Source organism: Ananas comosus, linkage group 5 (genome assembly GCF_001540865.1).
Source record: "Ananas comosus cultivar F153 linkage group 5, ASM154086v1, whole genome shotgun sequence".
NCBI lineage: Eukaryota > Viridiplantae > Streptophyta > Magnoliopsida > Poales > Bromeliaceae > Ananas > Ananas comosus.
In genome coordinates, this window is record NC_033625.1 from 1005357 (window position 1) to 1026427 (window position 21071).

The following is a 21071-nucleotide window of genomic DNA, read 5'->3' on the forward strand; positions in this document are numbered from 1 at the left end:
TGTCATTCTAAACACAGTCGACGATTAGTATTTTTTTTTTTCTTTTTGAGAATTAGGTAGCAAGCTACCTGCTTCATTCATAGTCGACGATTAGTATTGTAATGATATTCTTATGGTGCAAAGACGTCGCGCCAAATATACTCGCAAATTTGATCTTCTTTTCCTCTCCTACTCACTAACTTTGCTCCACAACCAAAATTGTTCCAGAACCCCAAACCTTCATCTGCCAACATCCCAGGCTAGCCTAGCATTCCGATAACTCAACGCATCTTCCTGTTCACAAAGATTGTAACAGTTACAAACTTGGGATACGTAAATGACGCACGCCAGTTTAAATAATCCACGAATAGTTTTAAAAGTACACAATCAGAGTTGATGATCAAGCATAAAAAATAACCTCATTCTACAAATTGCGAACGTAAAAGCCGAACCACTGATGTTTAAATAGTAAGATGTCTGGATAAGGTGTGACGATCATGAATTCAAGTTTCGGAGGAGTTAAACTCCTAATTCTAAAGATAATATTTGCAAGGGTATAAAATGAGAGTCCTAATTTCTCTGCAAGGCTTTTTTTTTTTTATTTTTATTTTTTTGGGAAGAGCTAATAGTACACCCACTAATAGGTGTACAATCCTTTTGTTTTAGAGTTCAGTAAAACTTAAATTAATTTTTAGTACGAGAAAAAAAAATTAAGGTTGATAAAATAAGTAGAGAGTGAAAGTATTTGGATGAGCGCGTCGTGTCGTAGGATTTGTAGCCAGTTTAATTGCGAATATTTTTCTATTGTTAGAGATAAAAGAATTAATTGTTTGGAAAACAAAAGGAATTTTAGAATTTGGATTGCTTAACTGTAACCGACGCAAAATAGCGAGTGAAAGTATATCTATCTGCAGCTGGGAAGGGCAGCGTCGTGCGCGAGGGCGAGATTCCTGAAGCGGTTGAGCTCGGGCAGGACGACGGAGGCGAGGTCGGGGCGGTCCCTCCTCCTGAGCTCGGCGCACCTGAGCGCGAGCCTGGCGAAGTCGAGGGCCTCCTGGGCGGGCCAGTCCTGGAGCGCCGGGTCGAGCACCTCCTCGATCTTGCCCTCCTCGACGGCCCGCTCGACGTGGTGCGTGAGGCCCATGGGCGACCTGGCCGTCACCATCTGCAGCAGCAGGATCCCCAGCGAGTACACGTCCGACTTGGTCCCCAGCATCCCCGTCTGCTGGTACTCCGGGTCGATGTAGCAGAACGTCCCCGCCGTCGACGTCATCCGGTACTGCGTCACCTCGTCCGCCACCGACGCCGGCACCAGCCGCGCCAGCCCCACGTCGCTGATCTTCGCCACGTAGTTGCGGTCCAGCAGGATGTTCGCCGGCTTCAGGTCCCGGTGCACCAGCGGCTCCGGCTTCGTCTGGTGCAGGAACAGCAGCCCCGTCGCCACCTCCGCCGCGATCTTGAACCGCACCCCCCACGGCATCGCCGCCGTCCCCCCCCGCCGGAACAGCCGGTCCTCCAGGCTCCCGTTCTCCATGTACTCGTACACCAGGCACCCGTACTCCGGGCACGCCCCCAGCAGCAGCACCATGTTCGGGTGCCGGATGCAGCTCAGCACCTCCACCTGTATATTTTAAATATAAAAATATCCAAACATCGTTCTCTATCCTATTCATTTAAATTCTTATACAGAAAATAACGTTTATTTCGTATTATTATTTAATATGGTATCAGCAGCATCATGGTAACTAACTTTAGTTGTACGTACCTCTTGCTGGAACTGCTTCCTTCCCTGCGATGCATCCGGGCTAAGCACCTTGATCGCGACCGGGGTGTGATCCAAACAAGCTCTGTACACGGGCCCGTATCCGCCTTCGCCGATCTTCAGCGACTCGGTGAAGTAGCTGGTGGCGGCTTTGATTTCCTCGATGCTGTACTTCCTGTATCGGACGTCCGAGTGAGCCAGCGCGTCCAGTGCTCTCTTCTTCTCCTCCGCCTCGCGCTTCGCCTTGCGCTCCGCCTTCAGTCTCTTCTGCGCTTCGAGCTCTGCGATCCTCTGCGCGGCCTCCGCGGCCTCGATCGCAGCTCTGCATTTGGCTTTCTCCATCTCGACGAGCGCGAGAGCCGCCTCTTCTGCGTGCTTTCGTTCCTCGAACTTTCTGGCCTCTTCCTGCAGCTCTTTGGCCTGCATTCAAATTAATATACGTGGTTAGAATTCTCATCGAACATTAACGCGTGCCAATATCGATTTGGATCTCACCTTCTGTTTAGCTATGGTTGCTTCTTTGCAAGCTGTGTTGTACATCTCCATCGTTTGTTTCAGCTCCAGCCTCAGCCTTTTCATTTCCGCCTCAATGTCTCTCTGCTGCCGAGCAGACAACAACAAAAGTAGCTGTTATTCTTTTTAAACAATAAAATTTCTGCTTTGCAGTGCTAATTCGGCATGGCGGGAAGCTCCGACCGTGCCAAACAAGCGTTTTCTTCTGTGTACTTACACCGGCAGAACTAGGGCTCTCCGGAGATGCTGATGAGGGATCTGTTAAGTGGCCAAAGTCCATGGCCTGGAAATCCATGCTTTTTGTCAAATCGATCTCGTCTGAGGAGTCGCGAGAAAAAGAGGACCGCGGTGGCCGCACGGAGGAGTCGAGGTACTCGAGCAACGCATCGCTGGGCGCTGTCTTAGCTGTGGAGAGGGGCCGGTCCCTCGAGGGGGTCTTTATGTGACCATGAAATGCCTCAAGAGATCTATCGGATCGTGGGGATGGCGGAATGTGGCCTCTCCAGCTTCCCTTTGAGAATGGATTCCTGTTAAAAAAGCAAACAAAGTGATATCTTTGCTGGTTCTGATTCGAAAAGAATTAGATTATAGAAGCACCCTTGAGCAAGAGTTACTTTTGATTATTAACTATTGAAGTTTACAAGGAATTGAAATCTCGGTCTTTAATGTAATACATCTTTAAGTTAACATTCGGTGGATCTTTGAGTAGTTCTAATCTTAATACTATCACATCTGGGCTTCCATCCCTCGCCGATAATACAACTTTTGATGTCAACAAGGAAATACCAACTGCAAAATGCCCAGTTTCTATGCTCCTCTAAACATTATGCTTTATCTTGTAGTATTGTTTAAATCCGAATCAATGTATTGAAGATCTGAAGATCTCGGCTAGGGGTATTTTGGTATACGAATAGAAATTTGGCTCGAAGTTGCAAAACTGGAAAAGGTCCGGATTGTCGATAATGATTTAGGTCTCTTTTCTCAATTCATTCTTGGTATATCAAGTTAAAAGAGATTGCTTCTTTTTTTTTTTGTTACAAACTATTTATCTATACTTGATGCGGCTTTTATACCTAACAGAACCCTCGCCTTGATCAGGTAGCCGGTGTGGGCTTTCGGGGACCGGAAATTGCCTTGGCGGGATACCGTTAGCAGGTGCAGGTCCTTTCGCAGCCCTAACTGTGATGGCCTTTCCTTTATATATCACATAAACTGCACAATACTCTGGTGCAGATTTCATCAAGCATGTTGGTACATCAGGATTCCTGAATTTTCTGCGAAGAGAAAGACCCTATTATTGCATAAGCATTTCCAAGCAATGAAGAGGCTCAATTACAGGAAATCTCCTACAGATATCGCGATTTTCGCTTCTACTTTGCTCGTAAACCATTGTGGTAAATTGTCGGTTGCGATGTGAAGATACCTTGTGAGGGCATTCCTATTTGAAGCGCCGACAACGATATTATGGATGTGGTGGGTGGTGATGTAATCCGCTAGTGCTTTTGAGATGTCAACATCTTCCAAAACCACCTCCTTCATCTGCATCTGAAAGGTTTCCGCCAGAAATTTGTGTAAGTATAACTTCATAATTACGGTCGATGTTCTACAACCATTTGACGTGCGGTAGCCTATGTTATATATATATTCGCATTTGTATATCTACGTCTATGCTTCCAAAATTTTATGCTTCTGTGCATCAGAAAAACAATGCTTACCCCTTTCCGCGCACAAAAGCCCCTGTAGGGAAGAAATAACTGTGTCATCTCTGCTTCCACTTCTTCTTTGGTTGGCTCAGGACCTGCTTCAACTGTCGCATAACCATCTATAGCAGAGGACCAATAAAATCTATGATGATGAGTACAATCCTAGGCGATGCTTCCACCATTCGTGTATAAAGCACGAGAATTATAACAAAAGATGAGAGAGGATACCTACTATTGAGGGAGTTGTTTTGGCTCCGAACGTGGACGAGGACGAGCCTCTCCATCTTGACGAGGAGGTGGTCGACTGTCCATCTCACCGCCTGCTGGCTGTTCTTGTCTCTGTCGATCGCCACCACCGTCAAGATCGCCTCAACATTGCCGCCGCCGCCGCCACCACCGCCGCCGCTACTGCTGCTGCAGCTGCTGTAGTCCGAGCTTGCCGAGGAGAAGGATAGCGCGGAGAGTTGCATTTCGGTCGCCACCGTGTAAATGCGACCAAATAATCACGGAGAAAGCACCAAATGAAGAAGAAGAAGAAGAAGAAGAGGAGGAAGGGGAAGAGAAAGAGGAGACACAGAAATCTCTCTTTCTCCTCTTCCTTATTCTCTTCTTCAATGTATTTGTCAGATTGATATATTAAGTAAATTGATCTCCATTTTACCTCCTGGCTTAGTATACGATTTTTCTCTTGTGAGTCCTTTTCTTTTCCATCCACCTCCTCTTCCTACGGTTTCTCTAAGCCCACATGTCAATGGCGCCTAAAACGGAGGAATTTGATGACTAGTTCAAATCATTACAATCCTCTTACCATGCGGACGCTCGCACGGGGGAAATTGTGGCCCGAGTCCAGGTTTTGATCAGATAACCTGGTGGTTCGAACTCGAGTTTGAGTCGGCCTAACCCATACTAACAGCTACTTTGCTCCATTTGGAATTGCAGAAAAAAAAAAAAAGTATGATTTAAAAATATTTTGTTTGTCATCGTGAAAGATATCATATTGTGGATCGCATTAATTTCAGTACGATTTAATTTCTATGTCCTACCTAAAAATAGAAAAATATATTTTGCTCCAGCTATGTTTTGATAGCATAGCTCTTAACAGGAGAAGTTGAAAAGTTGTTATATATATTTTTGTCTTCTAGCACGACAACCCATTTTGGCTATTAAATAGTGTGAACCAAACGATGTCCTTTTTTACGCATATAATAATAAAATATTAGTTGTTTGATGAAGAATAATTAATTAATTAATTATTGTTGTATATACATTTACAGGGAATCACTCTATGACTTTCCCCTATTAAAAAAGTATTTGATTATAAATTTGGGTAATCATTTGATGGAATCTCTGTAATGGGTCAAGAGTCAATGAAACCACCTAGTCTCACAAGTGAACACATGCTTTCAAATTGCAGATTCCTTGGGTATAATACTAATGGATCTCATGGTATTTGAGATCCAATCCGGTAATGCATGATTTGGATCCGAACCAAATAAGAGTGCAAATGCATATTTTTGTTGGAGAGATGCGCATAACTTGTTGCAACTTAGAAAAAAATTTAAATAAACCTACGTAAACTCCCAATTTATTTTTACGAATAATCCAATCTCATGTAAACTTCTAATTTATTTTTACGAATAACCCAATCTCATGTTAAATAAAATTTTCTAACCGCTTGTAGCTCATAATAATTATTTCATCCTTAAAACACAATTTCAATCCTGTTTTTTAAGTAGTGTAATAAACTTAGCAACTTCTAGTACAATTAAAATGTTCAACGAAAAAATTATATTCGGATCACGTTCAGTTCATTGTTACATCCGTTAGATCATTAGGGCCTGACCACGTGGCTATTTTTTATTCGTCAGCGGAGTTGAATAATGGTTAATTCGAACAGCCAATAGGTTAATGCCACGTGAGCAGAGAGTAGTCAATGGCGTCAATGGAGTTACTGTAGAAAAGCCCGCTCTGTCTGTTACTTCCGCGTCTTTTCTGGTGGACGGCAGCAGAAGCTTCCGCAACTTGTTAACGAGTCAATTATACGAGATGAAATTTGTACCGAAGCCCCTCAACTATAATGACTCTTGAAAGAGAGTCTTCATTTTTTTTTCTAATTTTTATATTTAAATTAATTATTTTTAAAATTAATTTAGAGGCTTATTAAAACTGATATTATTAGTAGGCATTACTAAATAAGATTTAGTTGAAAAAATGTTTAATATAGTTAAAGCTGGTGAAAATATTATTATATGTAATAAATTTTCTTAATTAATTAAAATAATTAAATACTTTAGATGTGTTAATATAAAAAAATACAATTATTTTTCTATATCTTAGATCACGGTCATTCAATAATATTAGTAGAACTCTATAATATGTCTGGGTATTATTAAGTCTTTTACTATTATTGTATTTTGGAGCGTATATGAGGTTCGTAACGGAGAGATATAATTTTTCTAATACAAGAGGGCCAAATGGAAGGAAATTTTTTTTCTTGAGGGTTCGGTTCAGAAGCTCAAATAGATGAGGGAGTTACTGTGCAGTTTTCCACCTATATATATATTATTTAACTCTCCTTTCGGATCATTTCCTCGTTCCCCCTATAGAAAACAAAACCAAACCCTTTACGCTTCCCAACGCCATGGCCTCCGTCTCCGGCGGCGGCGCGGCGGAGGCGACGGTGGGGCTGCGGAGCACCTCCTTCCCCACGCCGACCGCGTCCTCCTCATCCACGTCATCCCCGTCGTCACCTCCATCCCCTCCCCGTGTAAACACCCCATCTCTCTTCTCCCCCCTTCCTCCTCCTCCCTGATCTCGAAACCCTAATCACTTGCTTTGATCCTATCTCGCAGCGGGGTATCGCATCCCGATCGAGCGGATGGAGAGGGAGGTGGTGGAGATGTACGTCCAAGACGTGAAATCCAAGTCGCAGCAGGTGTTCTCCACCTTTAAGAGGCTCTGCGGCCGAAGAAACGTGAGCAAAACCCTAATTTGTTTAGTTTAGTTTCCCCTCTCTTTCCACTAATTGGGAGTTCATTGTAGTGATGATTTGGTTATGGTGTTTCTTAGGTTGAGACTTTAGTATTGGAAGGGGAGAGCCCTGCTGTCGCTCTGTTGAGGTATGTATCCGAGTGTGGTATCAGGAATTTGGTGTTGGGCGCCTCCTCCATGCGTTGGATCAGAAGGTGCGTGTCTTCCTCTGCGGCACAATAGATCTGTGACAATTAACTTGATTTTCCTAATTTTTACTTCTTCCTCTGCGGCGCAATTGATCTGTGACAATTAACTTGATTTTCCTAATTTTTACTTCAATTATTAGAAATATTGCTCTGCTGAATTACAGTTGTAGTTGTTGTTGTTATAATTTCGGAAGGGTGAGATGATTGGGTTAAGTAATCTTTTAACGAGATGATTGAATGGAAAGGCCCTTTCAAAAAAAAGAAAGAAAGAAATTGAGTGGAAAGGACATAGAAAAGTTGTTGAATTATGAGGAATTTGTTTGATAATAAGGGCTTAATGCATTTTCGTTCCTTATTTGATAGTGAGGGCTTGCTACTATGGCTAGTTTTCTGCTCTTCATCATTTAAGATATTTAGCAACACAAATTCTTTGCTTTAATAAGAAGTATCTGTTTCCATCATTTACAGCCCTTTTCGCCTAAAGTTCCACTGAGATTCTCGTAATCTAAGGCATTTAACTCTGCATTGCCATTAAATTCCTTTTGGGATCCTTTATCTTTTTAAAATCCTCAACTAAAGTTTTGTACATATTCAAGATACATACATATGCATGGGATATACACTAAAATCTTTCAAGGTACTTTCTGAAGCATATTATCTGCATTACTGAGGTGATAATTTATACCCTCATCATCTTCTCAGGATATTTAAGCGCCCAGATGTGGCCACTGTGCTCTTGAAGTCTGCGCCATGTTCTTGCAACATATTTGCTGTGTCGAAACGGCATCTTTCCATGAAATTTGCCAATGACCCCTTTGTTGGTGGTAAAGTTTAAAAATTGCTGCCTTACCTCCTGTCTCTTCCATTTCTTGATACTAATGTTTCTGTGGGGAAACATTCGTAATGCAGGGAACAATATGCAAATACAAAAAATAAGTCATAAGGCATTTGTTGCAAGTCAAAAAAAATTAATCTTTGATAAGCAATCTTTATATGGTTCTCAAGATAGTGAGACGCTGCAAAAACCGGCGCTAGTAGAAGCTAGTTCATACCCAAAATTTTCTAGTGATGGAAGTGCTTCAATTGATGCCGGTCAAGGTTCAGAAAATGCATTAATGATCCCACACAATGGAGATCTTCATGAAAAGAGCTCGGTAAGCACTAGCTTTGTAAGGCAAATAAGGAAAAATCAGGCATCTCCTTTTGTTTTGTTCCTCAATAAAAGAGGTTCGCAACATCTTTTCCTTTATGATTCTCTTCAAGATTATCTGACACCAAATTAATGTGAATTGTATCCCACAGAATGAAGCTCCAGTCGAAGCAGTAAAACTGAGGATAGAGTTGCAGAATACACTTGCAATGTACAACCGAGCATGTGACGATCTGATACATGCTAAGAAGAAGGTTGTAATACTCGGATACCGTTTGTTTTGTCCTAGTTGCTTTGCACGCGAGGACATACTTTCCTTCCAAGACAGAGAAGTCAAATATTCTTCGAAAGACCTTGAGGCTTCATATGTTCTTTTTTTTTTTAATATATATTGCTGCATCTTCTAATGCATACTCTATGGCCTTTCAGATTCATTTGCTTTCTGCTGAATGTTCTGGAGAGGCTGAGAAGGTGAAAGATGCACTAGAAAGAGAAAAAATGTTGAATAAGGTAGTTGCAGAAGAGAAGGCTAAACATTTGAAAGCAATGAAAGAAGTAGAGCAAGCAAAAGAATTACTCGCAAAGGAGGTTCTAGATAGGCATAAGGCAGAAATTGCTGCAAATCGAGTCTCCTCGGAGAAGTCAAGAGTTGTGGAAGCATTTTTGTCTAGTGAAAGAAGGTGTAGAAGGTACTCGAGGAATGAAATAGAGGTTGCGACTGATAACTTCTCCGACACAAAGAAGATTGGTGAAGGAAGTTATGGTGATGTGTACAAGTGCTCCCTGGATCACACTGCAGTAGCTGTCAAGGTTCTTCGACAGGATTCTGGTGACAAGAAAGAAGAATTCTTGAGAGAGGTAAATTTGAATTTAAAGGGTAGAAGCTCCACCTGAACTATAGCACATTTGAGATGGCTACCTGAGCTTTAGCACATTTTGAGATTGCTACCTGAAGTTTTAAATTTTTTAATTATCTAACCTTTCATTGGTTCTAATTTCGGTACCTCGTGGTCAGAATTTAAGGTAACTTTTTCTGACAGAATATTCTGTAACTTCAGGGAATATTTTCTGTTAGTAGACAGAATATATAGAAATTTCGACAGACATTATTCAATTTTGACTATTGGTATAACTTTAAAGAGGTGTACTGGCGTCAAAAAAGAAATATTTCACCTTATAAAAATCCCACAAACAGCTGCAGTAATCAATTTCTTTCTTGTGTCTACCTCAATTTGTCATAAAAATCCCTTTGTTTTGCCAAGTAGTGGTTGCTAAAATCTGATACAGCAAAAAAGCTTAGAACAAAAAATATGCCTTTCTTTTATTTTGAGCCAAATGACTGTATAACATCTAGTCTCATGAATGCTATACAGGTTGAGATTCTTAGCCAACTTCGTCATCCCCACATGCTTTTATTGCTTGGTTTCTGTCCTGAAAATGGTTGCCTTGTGTATGAATACATGGAGAATGGCAGTTTAGAAGATCAACTATTCTATAATAAGGGTAAGGAGCCGCTTCCTTGGAATGTTCGGTTTCGAATCATCTTTGAAGTGGCTTGTGGGCTCGCGTTCTTACATGGCACTAAGCCCGAGCCTATCGTTCATCGTGACCTAAAACCAGGGAACATTTTGCTGGACCGAAATTATGTGAGTAAGATTGGAGACGTTGGTTTGGCGAAGCTTGTTTCGGATGTTGTGCCTGATGGTCTCACAGAATACAAGGAGACCATTCTTGCTGGTACACTATATTATATGGATCCTGAATACCAGCGAACCGGAACAATCAGACCCAAGTCGGATTTGTATGCCTTGGGAATTATAGCTCTACAAATTCTTACCGCTAAGCATCCAAATGGGTTGGTGGTGAGTGTGGAGAACGCGATTAAAGGAGGTACCTTTCTTGATGTTCTCGATAAATCTTTAACAGATTGGCCAGTTGTTGAAGCGGAGAAGTTAGCGAGACTTGCGTTAAAATGTTCGAGGCTAAGGTGCAGGGATAGGCCAGATCTCGAATCAGAGGTTTTACCCGAGCTCGAAGAACTTTTCTACATGTCGAATGTTTGCTTTAAGTTGAGAAAATCTATTGATTATGCCCCTAGCCACTACTACTGCCCTATATTGAAGGTATGATTTTTATACATTTCTCACGACATTCATCGGCTCCTTAGCTCTTTCCTCCTTTTGATGTTTAAGTCTTTGTTTGTTGCTTCGATGCAGGAGATAATGGATGATCCGTACATTGCGGCAGATGGGTACACATACGAGTATAGAGCAATAAAAGCATGGCTTGAGAAACATATGATATCTCCTGTTACTAAACATAGGCTTTCTCATTCCTCCATTATGCCGAACCATGCTTTGCGATCAGCGATACAAGAATGGAAGGCGCGAGCAGCTTTTCTGAACTCGTGAGACGGGAGGTATCTATCAATGCTGTATATAGTTGTAATATTTTGATGAAAGACTAGGGTTCTGAGTCTGAATCGAAAATAGGGTACATAGATAGAAAACATTCTTTATAAGGGAAAAAAAAGAAGAGGGAGAGAAATTGGTAGGTTAGTGACGATAATTTACCTAGGAAATGGAGCATGTACAGCAGGTTTTAACTTAAATAACTTAATTAATAGAGCAAGCAAACCTGAGTTCTTGGAGAATTTAGCTCGTTTGGTTTGTTAAATGTTCGCGGATGAAATTAAGGCTTAGTAAAATATCAATAATGAAGATAATAAGACTTTTTAAGAACCTTCTTTTTCTTTCTACTCCTCACAATAAGGAGTGTCTCGAGACCTCGATTAGGCTGTGTCTCTTGGGTTTCCTAAAACTCCTTGAAACCTTTGTGTGCCGTTTGCGGGTTTTTGAGTGCAATAGTCTTCGTCTAAAATTTTATTCTAAAAATAAATCTGTTAAATTTTTATTTATAAATATGGTTCTATAAAAACCGTGAATGGTTCACCGCTTTTTAATAAAAGTGATGAATTATTTACCGCTTTTTTTCTTTTTTTCACTTCTTTCTACATTTCTGCGATGGTAAAAGTGGCGAATAGTTCACTGCTTTTATTCTTTTTCTACTCCTAAACAGAAGTTATGAATGCGGTGAATCATTCACCGCATTTAGAGATCTATTTTATAATTATTTTTTAAAAAAATTATTTTTACAATTATAAAAATTAATAGGATTATTTATAAAAAAAAATTTGCCGTTTGCACTGGTAAACATTTTGATTTCTGAGTACAGGGTTTTTCATGTTGATGAAGAGGTTTGCACCATAATTTCTGAGAACAAGAGCGTTGTTGCAGGTTGGATCGAACAGTCGCTTGTTTTGAATTCCACTTTCTCCTTGCTCAAACATGCAATTAAGCACGAAAAAACAATGCGACGAGTAACCGAAAGAACAAATGCTCGATTTAGTAAGACTGAGTTTTCCCCTCAACTTCAGCTGGTATATTACAATGAAAAAAGCACTACTGGCAGGGAGCTTAATTTTATTTTTTCTTAAATAAGTAAAGAGCAACCATCCATTCGTCACCATTATTGTATCGGAAGAGCTCTGCAACGGAGATAAAGAATGTTCGCCAATATGCAATCCACTTGGTGGCTGATTCCTTCCCGTATGTGGACTCGAATATCGGCCTTACGGACGTGATGTTCTGATCCATCCGTTTAAGCCATTCCTCACTGCGCGAAGTGGAATCATTTCAGTTAGTTGTTGATGTGAAACTGACAAGTAATGAAGGGGATGCTGTATGACAAATTGACAACTCTTCTAGTTGCCTCTCATCATATATCAGAGGCAGGCAGGGATTTTCTTTACTGCAGCCTTTATTTTCTGAGGTTTTCCTAATTCCCGTCGGTTACCTTAAAAAGAGAAAAGAAATTTTGTTTCCCCCAATTTTTCGATCTCCCTTGCCAAACAATATTCATCGAAGGTTCTTCCTGAATACACGTGCATTATGAATAAACTATCACATATGTGCTAGGTTAGATTATTGACATACCTTGTTCTCGCATAATGAGTTCCATTCACAAGCCAATGGTTGACTACAGTAACATCATCCTACACAATCAAATCGACCATTAAAAGAGCACATAAGAATATGTAAACTTGACAGTTGTAGTACATTTAATTTATGGCCAAAATGTTCGTTGGAACTCACTGTTTACACTGAAAAATCTATATAAAAAAAAAATGACTTCGTTGATGGTAGACCATCTAACCTGAAAATAGAGGAGGAGGCTTGCCGATAGCATTGTCCCTCCAGTGAAGAAGTATCTAGTAATCCAGTCATCTTCATTTTTGTCCTAAATGAAATTTTAAGATCATAAATGAATCATGGGGTAGAAGATGAGAGGAGTACAATGAAGAAGTAATTTTGGAATCAGCGTCTTCATCTTTGTCCAGAATAACTACTTGAAGCTGTGATACATGAGCAAGGATAGTTAAACAACATCACTAGTAAATGTATATCAACATACCTCGAAGTGGTAAGCAAATGTTTTGTGGCAGAAGTAATGAACAAATAGCAGGCTATCCTCCTTCATCCACATTGATATCTTCTTAAGAAGCTCCTTATAATTCTTCATGTGCTGCAGTAAAATTTCATGCTCAAACACTATATAGTTGACAATGAAAACTTTAGATGAAGCCCTGAAATAATCACATGCCTCAAACATCTCTATGGATAAGATTCGATCAAAAGTAGCCTCCATTTGGAATTTGCTAATATCTGCAACAATAATCTCAACATTGGACAGCTGATGCTCCCTGTGAGAGGAATTTGCTGAGCATAACAACTGACTTGCAACACTTATAGATCCACTTAACTATGTTTTAGCTATGAATTATACGAAAGAAGGTTTGCACTATCCAATAATTCTTCAGTCCGATTATACAGAATAAATGTACAACTAAACACATATATGACTAACTTTAATAAATGTACACAGGGACGAAACTATGTGGAGGCCCAAGGTGGCCATAGCCCCCCCTCAACTTTTCAATATTTGCTTAATGGTCCTTCAAAGTTTTTTTTTTTGGTGGACCATGGATAGCTTTGGCCCCTCTAGTTTTTCAATATTGACTTAATAGTATGGTGCCAACATAACTCTCTCTCTCTCTTTCTCCTAATCGGTATACTTTTTTTATGGGTGAAAATATATTAAAAGCTTCTTGCTTATAGAGTCTTTCGTAATATATTTCTCTACTCTAAAAATTTTATTTAATAATTTTTTAAAACTTTTATTTATCTTAGGTGAGCTCTTTTATTTGACTAAATCAAGAATTGTACTAAATTTAATAGCTATGCTAATTTTATTTACTAAAAAACTAAAAAAATACTGTTAGATTTAGTAAAATTTTTAAGTTATTTTAATGTAATAATATAAATAAAATAATTAGAAGTTAAACATCTGAAAATAAAGAAAAATAAAGTTCATACTTTTACATTATTTATTTAATTAATAATTTTTTTAATAAAAAATTTTTAATTAGAAAAAATTATGTTAATTATTTATTACTAAAGTTTCTATTTAAATATATTTTGGCCACCCTCAAGATTGAATCCTAGCTTCGTCCCTGAATGTACAAGTATATTCCTATATAATCATAAGTGTGCATTTATAAAAATCTCGCAGAAGGATGGGTTCTATTCTGTATAAAGAAGACTAAGCAATTAACTTACCTACACCGCTCCTCTATAAAAGCTTTTTGTGTTATCGAATTGCATATCCCAGTAATGGTGCAATTCCTATATTTCTTTGCGATGTACAAAGAAAGGGAACCCCAGCCACATCCAACATCAAGAATTGTTTGACCATCTCTAAGTTGCGCTCTCTCGCAATACAGCTCCAACATTGCATCCTCAGCATCCTCTAATGTGCTTGAGTTGTTTTGAAAGTAACAGCAACTAGAAGAGTAGATATACTATCAACAACTATATATTGAGGAACCAATGGTACAAAAAGTTAAAAGTAAAGAGCCAAAACTTTAGCAATAAGGTGCACAATTTAAGCTAGCAAGACTTCAATTGATAATAGGATGTCTTATTCAAAATCTTCACACAGACAAGTCATAAGAAATGGATAAGTCCATATAAGTTATATAATCTAAAATTGTCAAACTAAAATTATCTTCTACACTATAATATCTTAGAAAAGGTCTATGCGGCATAATAGGTTTTGCAGCAGTGATTCCCATAAAGTGATTGAGCATCTAAAGTCAAATTTAGGTGTCAACAGGCCCTATAATTGATGTCCTGCACAAGAAATGGTTTTTTTTTTTTTTCTCTCAACATTTGAACACAACCTAGAAGTTCATGATTTACAGTAACTAACACAAATGCGAACCTGTATTTGAGATTCTTCCCAAGCACAAGCTTAAAAAATGATGTAGGTAACTCATAATGCTGGGATTTGGCTTTATCAGTTTCCACAGCTATAGGCATCTCTTCAAGAGCTGCAAAAGCAATGCATGGAAAGTATAATCACAAATCTGATATTTCAACAATCAAGTTAGATAGAAAAAGTTGTTGGACAACAAATTTGTATGGCTTACTTAGCTGAAATCTTGAAAATAAAACTAACAATCTATTTTGCCATGATGTAGGGTGTACTGGGGTCGTTTGACGAAGTATTTTTTTTAAAAAAAAAATATTATTAAAAGAAACATCATATTTTTTTTCAGTCTCACAGCAGCAAAATCAAAAGCACCAAATTGAAGCTTTTGCTTTCGTCCTCAAAATCATACCTCTACCACGAATATTCTATTTGCCAAACTCTCTACTAAATGTGCCTTGACCATAAAGACGAATAGAAGTAGTTGAATATAGAAACACCGAAACACAGTTCCGGGACAAATTAAGCTTTTTTTAGGTTAATTGGCTGTTCCAGATGGTATCCAAACAGAGGGCAAACTCTAGATTAGAATCGTATATGATCTAATTCGCTTCGTACTCGGTCACATTACCGCTTCTTCTCCGAGATTACGCATCCAATTCACGTACACAGAAACTAGGGATCAGGGAATCGACAAAATGGCTTGAGAATGAGGGGAATCGAAGAGGGGTGGAGTGAGCTCACACTGCTTGAAGAGGAGGGATGGGCGAGTTGGAGATCGGCGGTGGGGAGGTAGCCGAGGCGGAGGCGCGCTGCGAGGAGAAGCCGCGTGAGGCGCCGCACCACCGCGTCGGGGAGAAGCCGCCGCTCCAGCGCCGCCAACGACAACCGCACCGCCGCCTCGTACGGCGGCCGCAGCAACCCCTCCACCACCATTGTCGCCACCGCAAAACCCTACCCCTCCTCCCCCTTCTTCTTCGTCTTCGTCGTCCTCCTCCGACGAAGCTTCGTGTTCTCTCTCTCTCTCTCTCTCTCTCTCTCTCTCTCTCTATCTCTTGCTTCAGCTGTTTGTGAGCCGCGTTTGATGTCGCACGGGCTTTTTTTGCAAATAGCCCCCTGATAAATTTTATTTGCAAAAATAACCCCATCCAAAAATTATTTGTAAAAATGGCCCTGCCGCTGCCACGCCAGCGTCACGTCAGCGTCACGCAGGCAGGGCGGGCTCAGGTGTTTAAGTTGAACACAGTGAACCATTCACCGTGTTCAATACAAAATTTTTGTATTGAACACGGTGAATGGTTCACCGTGTCCAATATAAATACCCCAATAATGAGTAAGTTGGAGATATTTGTATTAGACACGGTGAATGATTCACCGTGTCCAATTATTTGTATTGGACACGGTGAATGATTCACCGTGTCTAATACAAATATTTTGATCTTAACTATTTTGTATTGGACACGGTGAATCATTCACCGTGTTCAATACAAAAACTTTGTATTGAACACGGTGAATGGTTCACCGTGTTCAACTTAACCATCTGGCCCAGCGCCGCCCGCGTGGCGCTGACATGGCGCTTGCGTGGCGGGGGCAGGACCATTTTTGCAAATAAATTTTTGACAGGGCCAATTTAAAAAAAAAAATTATAAGGGAGCTTTTTGCAAAAAAAGCCCATGTCGCACAAATTAATCGAATAAGAGTTTTGTTTTCTTCTCGTGGACTGGGTCTACCACTATATGCGTGGACCGGATTTAGCTACCGTGCATGTAATTTTGTATTATTACATGCATGCGAGATAATTATGAGCCTCAGCAATTCTTCGTGCATAATAAATTAATAACCAATGTCCCTCGTTCGTTCGATTTAAAAACTTTCCGGATCATCCGACCATTGGGATTATAAGATCTGAACCGAGTGTACCAACTCAGCCATGGACCGCTTAAAAAATCTCTTCTCGTTATACAAAAAATATAAATTATCGACGTGGACTCGAATGTAAGGTGAAGATGGGAGAGAGGAGTGTTTAAAGGGCCGGTCCATTACTGATCTGGTGGACTAGGTCCACGGATATTCCCGACGTCCAATTTTTAAAAGATTAAAATAATCCAACATGTTGTGTGTAGAATGTTAACTCCACCGGTAGAAACCGTTAGAAGTTTTTAATTAAATAAGTGTCACTTGAAGTGTATCCCTAAATTTCTTGTAGTTTATAGTTCTCCACTTATCTTATTAATTTATTACTTTTATCAAAAAATTTATTAATCTTTAGATACAGAAATGTAAAACTTACGCTCTTACGAAAATTATACATAAAACATTTTTCAGAATCTTGGTGGCAAAGCTTGTGATACAAAGCTCTTTTCAAAAATAAAAATTATATTTCTATTGTATCGCTGGTTAAATTGCATAAGCAAGTTGTGGTTAAATTACATAAGCAAGTTGTGAAGAGATCTTTCACAATAACGTCCACTTGATTGTGAGTAGATTTTTTTTTAAGAAAAAAATTAACTTGTTATTTGCTTTGTTCATTAAGAAATTTAAATTTATCCGTCAAGGTGAAACAGCTAAGATGACGAAAATCAAAAGAAAGATCTGCCATAGATATGAAAGAGCATGAGATGGCAGGAACAATCACATGCAACTGGAAGATTCTAGACTAAGTAGCAGTGATTTACTTCGCTTTTCCGCCGTAGTTAATTACTTAGTTAATCGGACGTCATCAACTCATCATCTCCCTAAATCTCTCTTTTTTCTTTTTCTTTTTTTTAAGGCCCGACCTAAAAATTAGACTCCTATTATAACGGTTATAACATGTAGTATATATAAATAAATCCTACATTAATCGTATTATGTTACGTGCGATATGCAGTAACGACTTTCAACATGAGCAACATGATAATTTTATATTAAAATAATATTATTTTTTAATATTTTTAAATTTTTATACATGTAGGATATTTAATTTGATTTTTTTTTATTAACTTTTATGTGAAATCATTTGACAGTAAAGACTTTCTCCCATCCTAGCTAAAACAAAAAATTTCTTTATTGTAACAATTACACAAAATACAATACATTTCAAATTATTTTCATATTTTTCTGAATAACTAAACACCGCTTTTTTTGTTTTTTTTGAGAATAGGTAGCNAAAAAAAAAAAAAAAAAAAAAAAAAAAACCCTGCTAAGGTCCACGTGGTCTACTGCCGTCGAAGGAGGATTTCCCATGAAAGTAACAGCTGCTTTATCCTCTGTACAGCCAGAGTCGGATCCGGTAGGATGTTTCGAAAAATCAGATCATTTCTGACCTTCTAAATGGTCCACCAGCAAGCAACCAATTCCGGAAGGCTGTTGCTCTTGTTATATCGTCCTTTCCTGGTCGCCCACCTATCCCAGACATGATACACGTCGTCACCTAGCTCACCCCCCTGCACGCCCTCCACCCCCATGACCATGATGAACTTCGTAAAAACACAATGAGTAAACAGATGGTCCACCGACTCCTCATGGGCACTGCATAGTACACAAAGTGTGTCGCCAGTCCACTATCTCTTTACAAGGTTATCAGCTGTGAGATGCCTTTTTTTTAGGACAAGCCAGCAAAATACTTTGACCTTTAGAGGTATTCGGAGTCTCCAAATCTTGATAGCTCGTCCGTCCCTTGTTCCCCTGTCGCTCAACATGTTGTAGGCCGATTTGACCGAAAAATCGCCTTTGGCACTCCATCTCCACCATAGCCTATCCGGTCTCTGCACAACTTTATACATACCAATCTCATTCTTGAGCGCCAACAGGTTGGCTGCCAGCCCTGTTGTAGAAGCGAACTCATCGCCCAGAATTCTATCCCATCTCCAGTCCTCACTATCGAAGCAATCCCCAACCAAGAGGGGTTTACGATTCGTCATCGCGTATATCTCCGGAAAAGACGTTTTCAGAGCTGATTCCCCGCACCATCGATTAGACCAAAAGTCTATAGAGCTCCCATTGCCCAACTTATAAGATACTCCCCAATTGAAGATAGCATTGGTGGTTAGGACTCCTTTCCACCAATTCGAGAAGGGTCTAAAACATTTTCCTTCCCGAAGAGGACGTCTTCTTTGGTAATATAAAGCTCGGATAATCTTGACCCACTGCAGGTGTGGAACCGTGTGAAATCTCCACCACCATTTGACCAGGAGAGCCCGATTCATGATATCGACATCCAGAATACCAAGCCCGCCTGCGATTTTGCTCAAACAGACATTCTTCCATGCCACTAAACATCCCTTGCCAACGGAACTTCTATTACCCTTCCAGAAAAAGTCTCTACGTAAGGCTTCAATACTCTTGATTACCCATTTGGGCATCTTGAACACCGAAAGAAAGTACAGCGGTAGATTGGTAAGAACGGCGTTGACCAAGATGAGTCTACCCCCTCGTGATAGAAGCTTGGCTTGCCATCCATCAATTCTATTCCGCAATTTCTGAATGATCCCTCTCCATGCCTCCTTAGTTGGGGGTCTAAGGAAAAGAGGGAAGCCTAGGTAAGTGGTAGGAAGAGTACCCACTCTACAGTCGAGCAACTGCGCGAGCCTTTCCGCTTTGCCCTCAACCTGTCCAAGGTAGTAGAGTTCTGTCTTCCCGCTATTAATTTTCATCCCCGAAGCCCACTCAAAAAGACGCCACATCAAGCTGAGATTTCGCATATATTTTTTCCTAGCCTCCAAGAAGAAGAAGGTATCGTCTACGAATTGTGTGAGGATAGTTTTGCTTTCGTCAGATGGCCCAATACCCATGAAGAGGTTATTAGAAGTGGCCTCATTGGTCATTCTGGCCAAGCACTCCGCCACCATGAGGAACAGGAGTGGTGATAATGGATCTCCTTGGCGAACTCCTCTTCATGGGTATTGGGCGTATTTGGCGTACTCCTCTGCGAATTTGTGAGGCGACCAAATTATTCTTATTGTGTTGTATAAAATGACAAAAATTTTATCCAGAATATATAATAATTTTATAGCGAAATGTATTGTTCTAGAAATTTTTGTTGTTATATTAATATAGAAAAACTGTGACAATAAAAAATTTTTACTCTAAACAATTGAGCACACATATCATATCGATTTTTGGAAAAACTAAGAATCGAAAAATTAGAAAGTAGAGACTTTTCGCCGGATCATTTCAAAGAAGCCATAAAATATGAGTTATACGTGAACACATTTAAAGCCACGCACCCTAACAAATTAAGAGTTTAAAAACAGAGTTAATTTCATGCAGATCCCTGTAAATATAGTGAATGACAAAAATATTTATATAAAGATTAATTTTTATATGTTGTTATTATAAAAGTTCTATATGTCAATTTGATTTATTATTGTTAGAAAACTATTTATATTTTTAATTTTGCAATCACAAATATATTCTTCCAAAAATTATAATAGTATAATATAAGATGGGTAAAAATATCAAAAATTAACTATGGTTAAATATTGAATCTATAATTAACTAAATTTTTCTAACGATAGAAATATATTTAAAAATATTAAAAATTTTGTAAGAAGAATATATAAAAATTAAACTTTATATAAATATATTTGTTATTTATTATGTTAGTCGAAACACCTATAAATTAATTTTTAAAAAATTATTAATGGCCACGTAAGCATAGCAGATGCACACGAGACAAGGATTGATGCAGGAGAAAAGTAATTTAATTATACACACTTAATTTCCACTTGGAAAATACAAATGGAAAAGCAAAAGGTGCACACGCGATCTGCGTTCCTATTTAATTCCCACTTGGAAAATACAAATGGAGAAGCCAAAAAAAAAAAAAAAAAAAAAGAAAAAAAAAGAAAAAAAAGAAAAAAGAACAAGGGGGCACGCGATCCATGCGACAAAGTGGGACCCATCTTATTTGTTCTTAGATGTGGCTTTTCCTATGACCTGGGTCCCACACTTGTGGAGCCCACGTGTCGGAGACACGCCGTGATGTAAGAGCGTTAATGACCAATGCGGTTTCTCCTCCATAATAAATGCATGTCACTCTCTCTTCTCCTGTTCGGCTACATTGCAATAAACCCCCTGCACATCAGTAGGTTCCCCAATTAGCACTTCTATTTCATTAAGACACCTTCTCTTTTTTTCTTTTTTTCTTTTTTTTTCAGAAAGAAAAGTGTAGCACGCTATCCGTCGTTGGTGAGGCAATTAGGCTCCAGATGAAAAAATGATGATGACAAACAAAAAGAAGCAAAACAATTCAAAGTACAAAAGGAAGAGACGGAAAAAAAATACTATTTGTATGAATGAAGATATTATTCAATATATCTTTTAATTTACTCATAATATGTGTAGCATTTGTTAGTTAAGAAGAATACTCAAAACATTTCGATCATTTATGTCATTTCGATCTTTAAGTTGCACCTTCATTAGTAAAATATGCCATTTTACTAAATAATGCATAGTATACTATAATATTATAA

General features: G+C 39.2%; 3 protein-coding genes and 1 long non-coding RNA gene across 12 annotated transcripts; 2 read left to right on the forward strand and 2 right to left on the reverse strand.

Annotated features, from left to right (window-relative positions):
- LOC109710601 (U-box domain-containing protein 35-like) lies at window positions 1-4325 on the reverse strand. 4 transcript variants are annotated; one of them, XM_020233313.1, is made up of 9 exons: window positions 4186-4325; window positions 3970-4076; window positions 3678-3799; window positions 3328-3528; window positions 2472-2781; window positions 2237-2341; window positions 1745-2161; window positions 850-1600; window positions 1-273 (listed from the first exon to the last, which is right to left on the reverse strand). In XM_020233313.1, the coding sequence occupies exons 2-8, from the start codon at window positions 4015-4017 to the stop codon at window positions 884-886; spliced, it is 1920 nt and encodes a 639-aa protein (XP_020088902.1). In that variant the 5' UTR covers window positions 4018-4076; window positions 4186-4325; the 3' UTR covers window positions 1-273; window positions 850-883. The 4 variants fall into 4 exon arrangements, with proteins under 4 accessions (XP_020088902.1, XP_020088901.1, XP_020088903.1 ...); XM_020233312.1 differs by having other exon boundaries at window positions 2237-2338; window positions 4190-4302; XM_020233314.1 differs by having other exon boundaries at window positions 3970-4052; window positions 4186-4204.
- On the forward strand, window positions 2042-4629 carry LOC109710606. 4 transcript variants are annotated; one of them, XR_002216399.1, is made up of 5 exons: window positions 2042-2184; window positions 2408-3249; window positions 3353-3409; window positions 3488-3825; window positions 4050-4629. It is a non-coding gene; the product is annotated as an uncharacterized LOC109710606 (long non-coding RNA). The 4 variants fall into 4 exon arrangements; XR_002216398.1 differs by having other exon boundaries at window positions 2408-3225; XR_002216400.1 differs by having other exon boundaries at window positions 2408-3200.
- On the forward strand, window positions 6554-11720 carry LOC109710600 (U-box domain-containing protein 34). Of its 3 annotated transcripts, XM_020233308.1 has the most exons (10): window positions 6554-6724; window positions 6810-6931; window positions 7027-7142; window positions 7839-7960; window positions 8046-8290; window positions 8439-8618; window positions 8716-9144; window positions 9660-10409; window positions 10503-10705; window positions 11583-11720. In XM_020233308.1, exons 2-9 carry the CDS (start codon window positions 6836-6838, stop codon window positions 10695-10697), a joined length of 2133 nt encoding a protein of 710 aa, XP_020088897.1. In that variant the 5' UTR covers window positions 6554-6724; window positions 6810-6835; the 3' UTR covers window positions 10698-10705; window positions 11583-11720. The 3 variants fall into 3 exon arrangements, with proteins under 3 accessions (XP_020088897.1, XP_020088896.1, XP_020088898.1); XM_020233307.1 differs by lacking the exon at window positions 11583-11720 and having other exon boundaries at window positions 10503-11024; XM_020233309.1 differs by lacking the exon at window positions 11583-11720 and having other exon boundaries at window positions 8439-8540; window positions 10503-11024.
- LOC109710603 ((S)-coclaurine N-methyltransferase-like) lies at window positions 11672-15656 on the reverse strand. The gene is given in 9 exon segments (XM_020233317.1): window positions 11672-11961; window positions 12282-12340; window positions 12502-12585; window positions 12760-12870; window positions 12949-13048; window positions 13965-14189; window positions 14629-14737; window positions 15361-15378; window positions 15381-15656. Coding segments are annotated over 9 exon segments (1071 nt in total). The 5' UTR covers window positions 15553-15656; the 3' UTR covers window positions 11672-11768.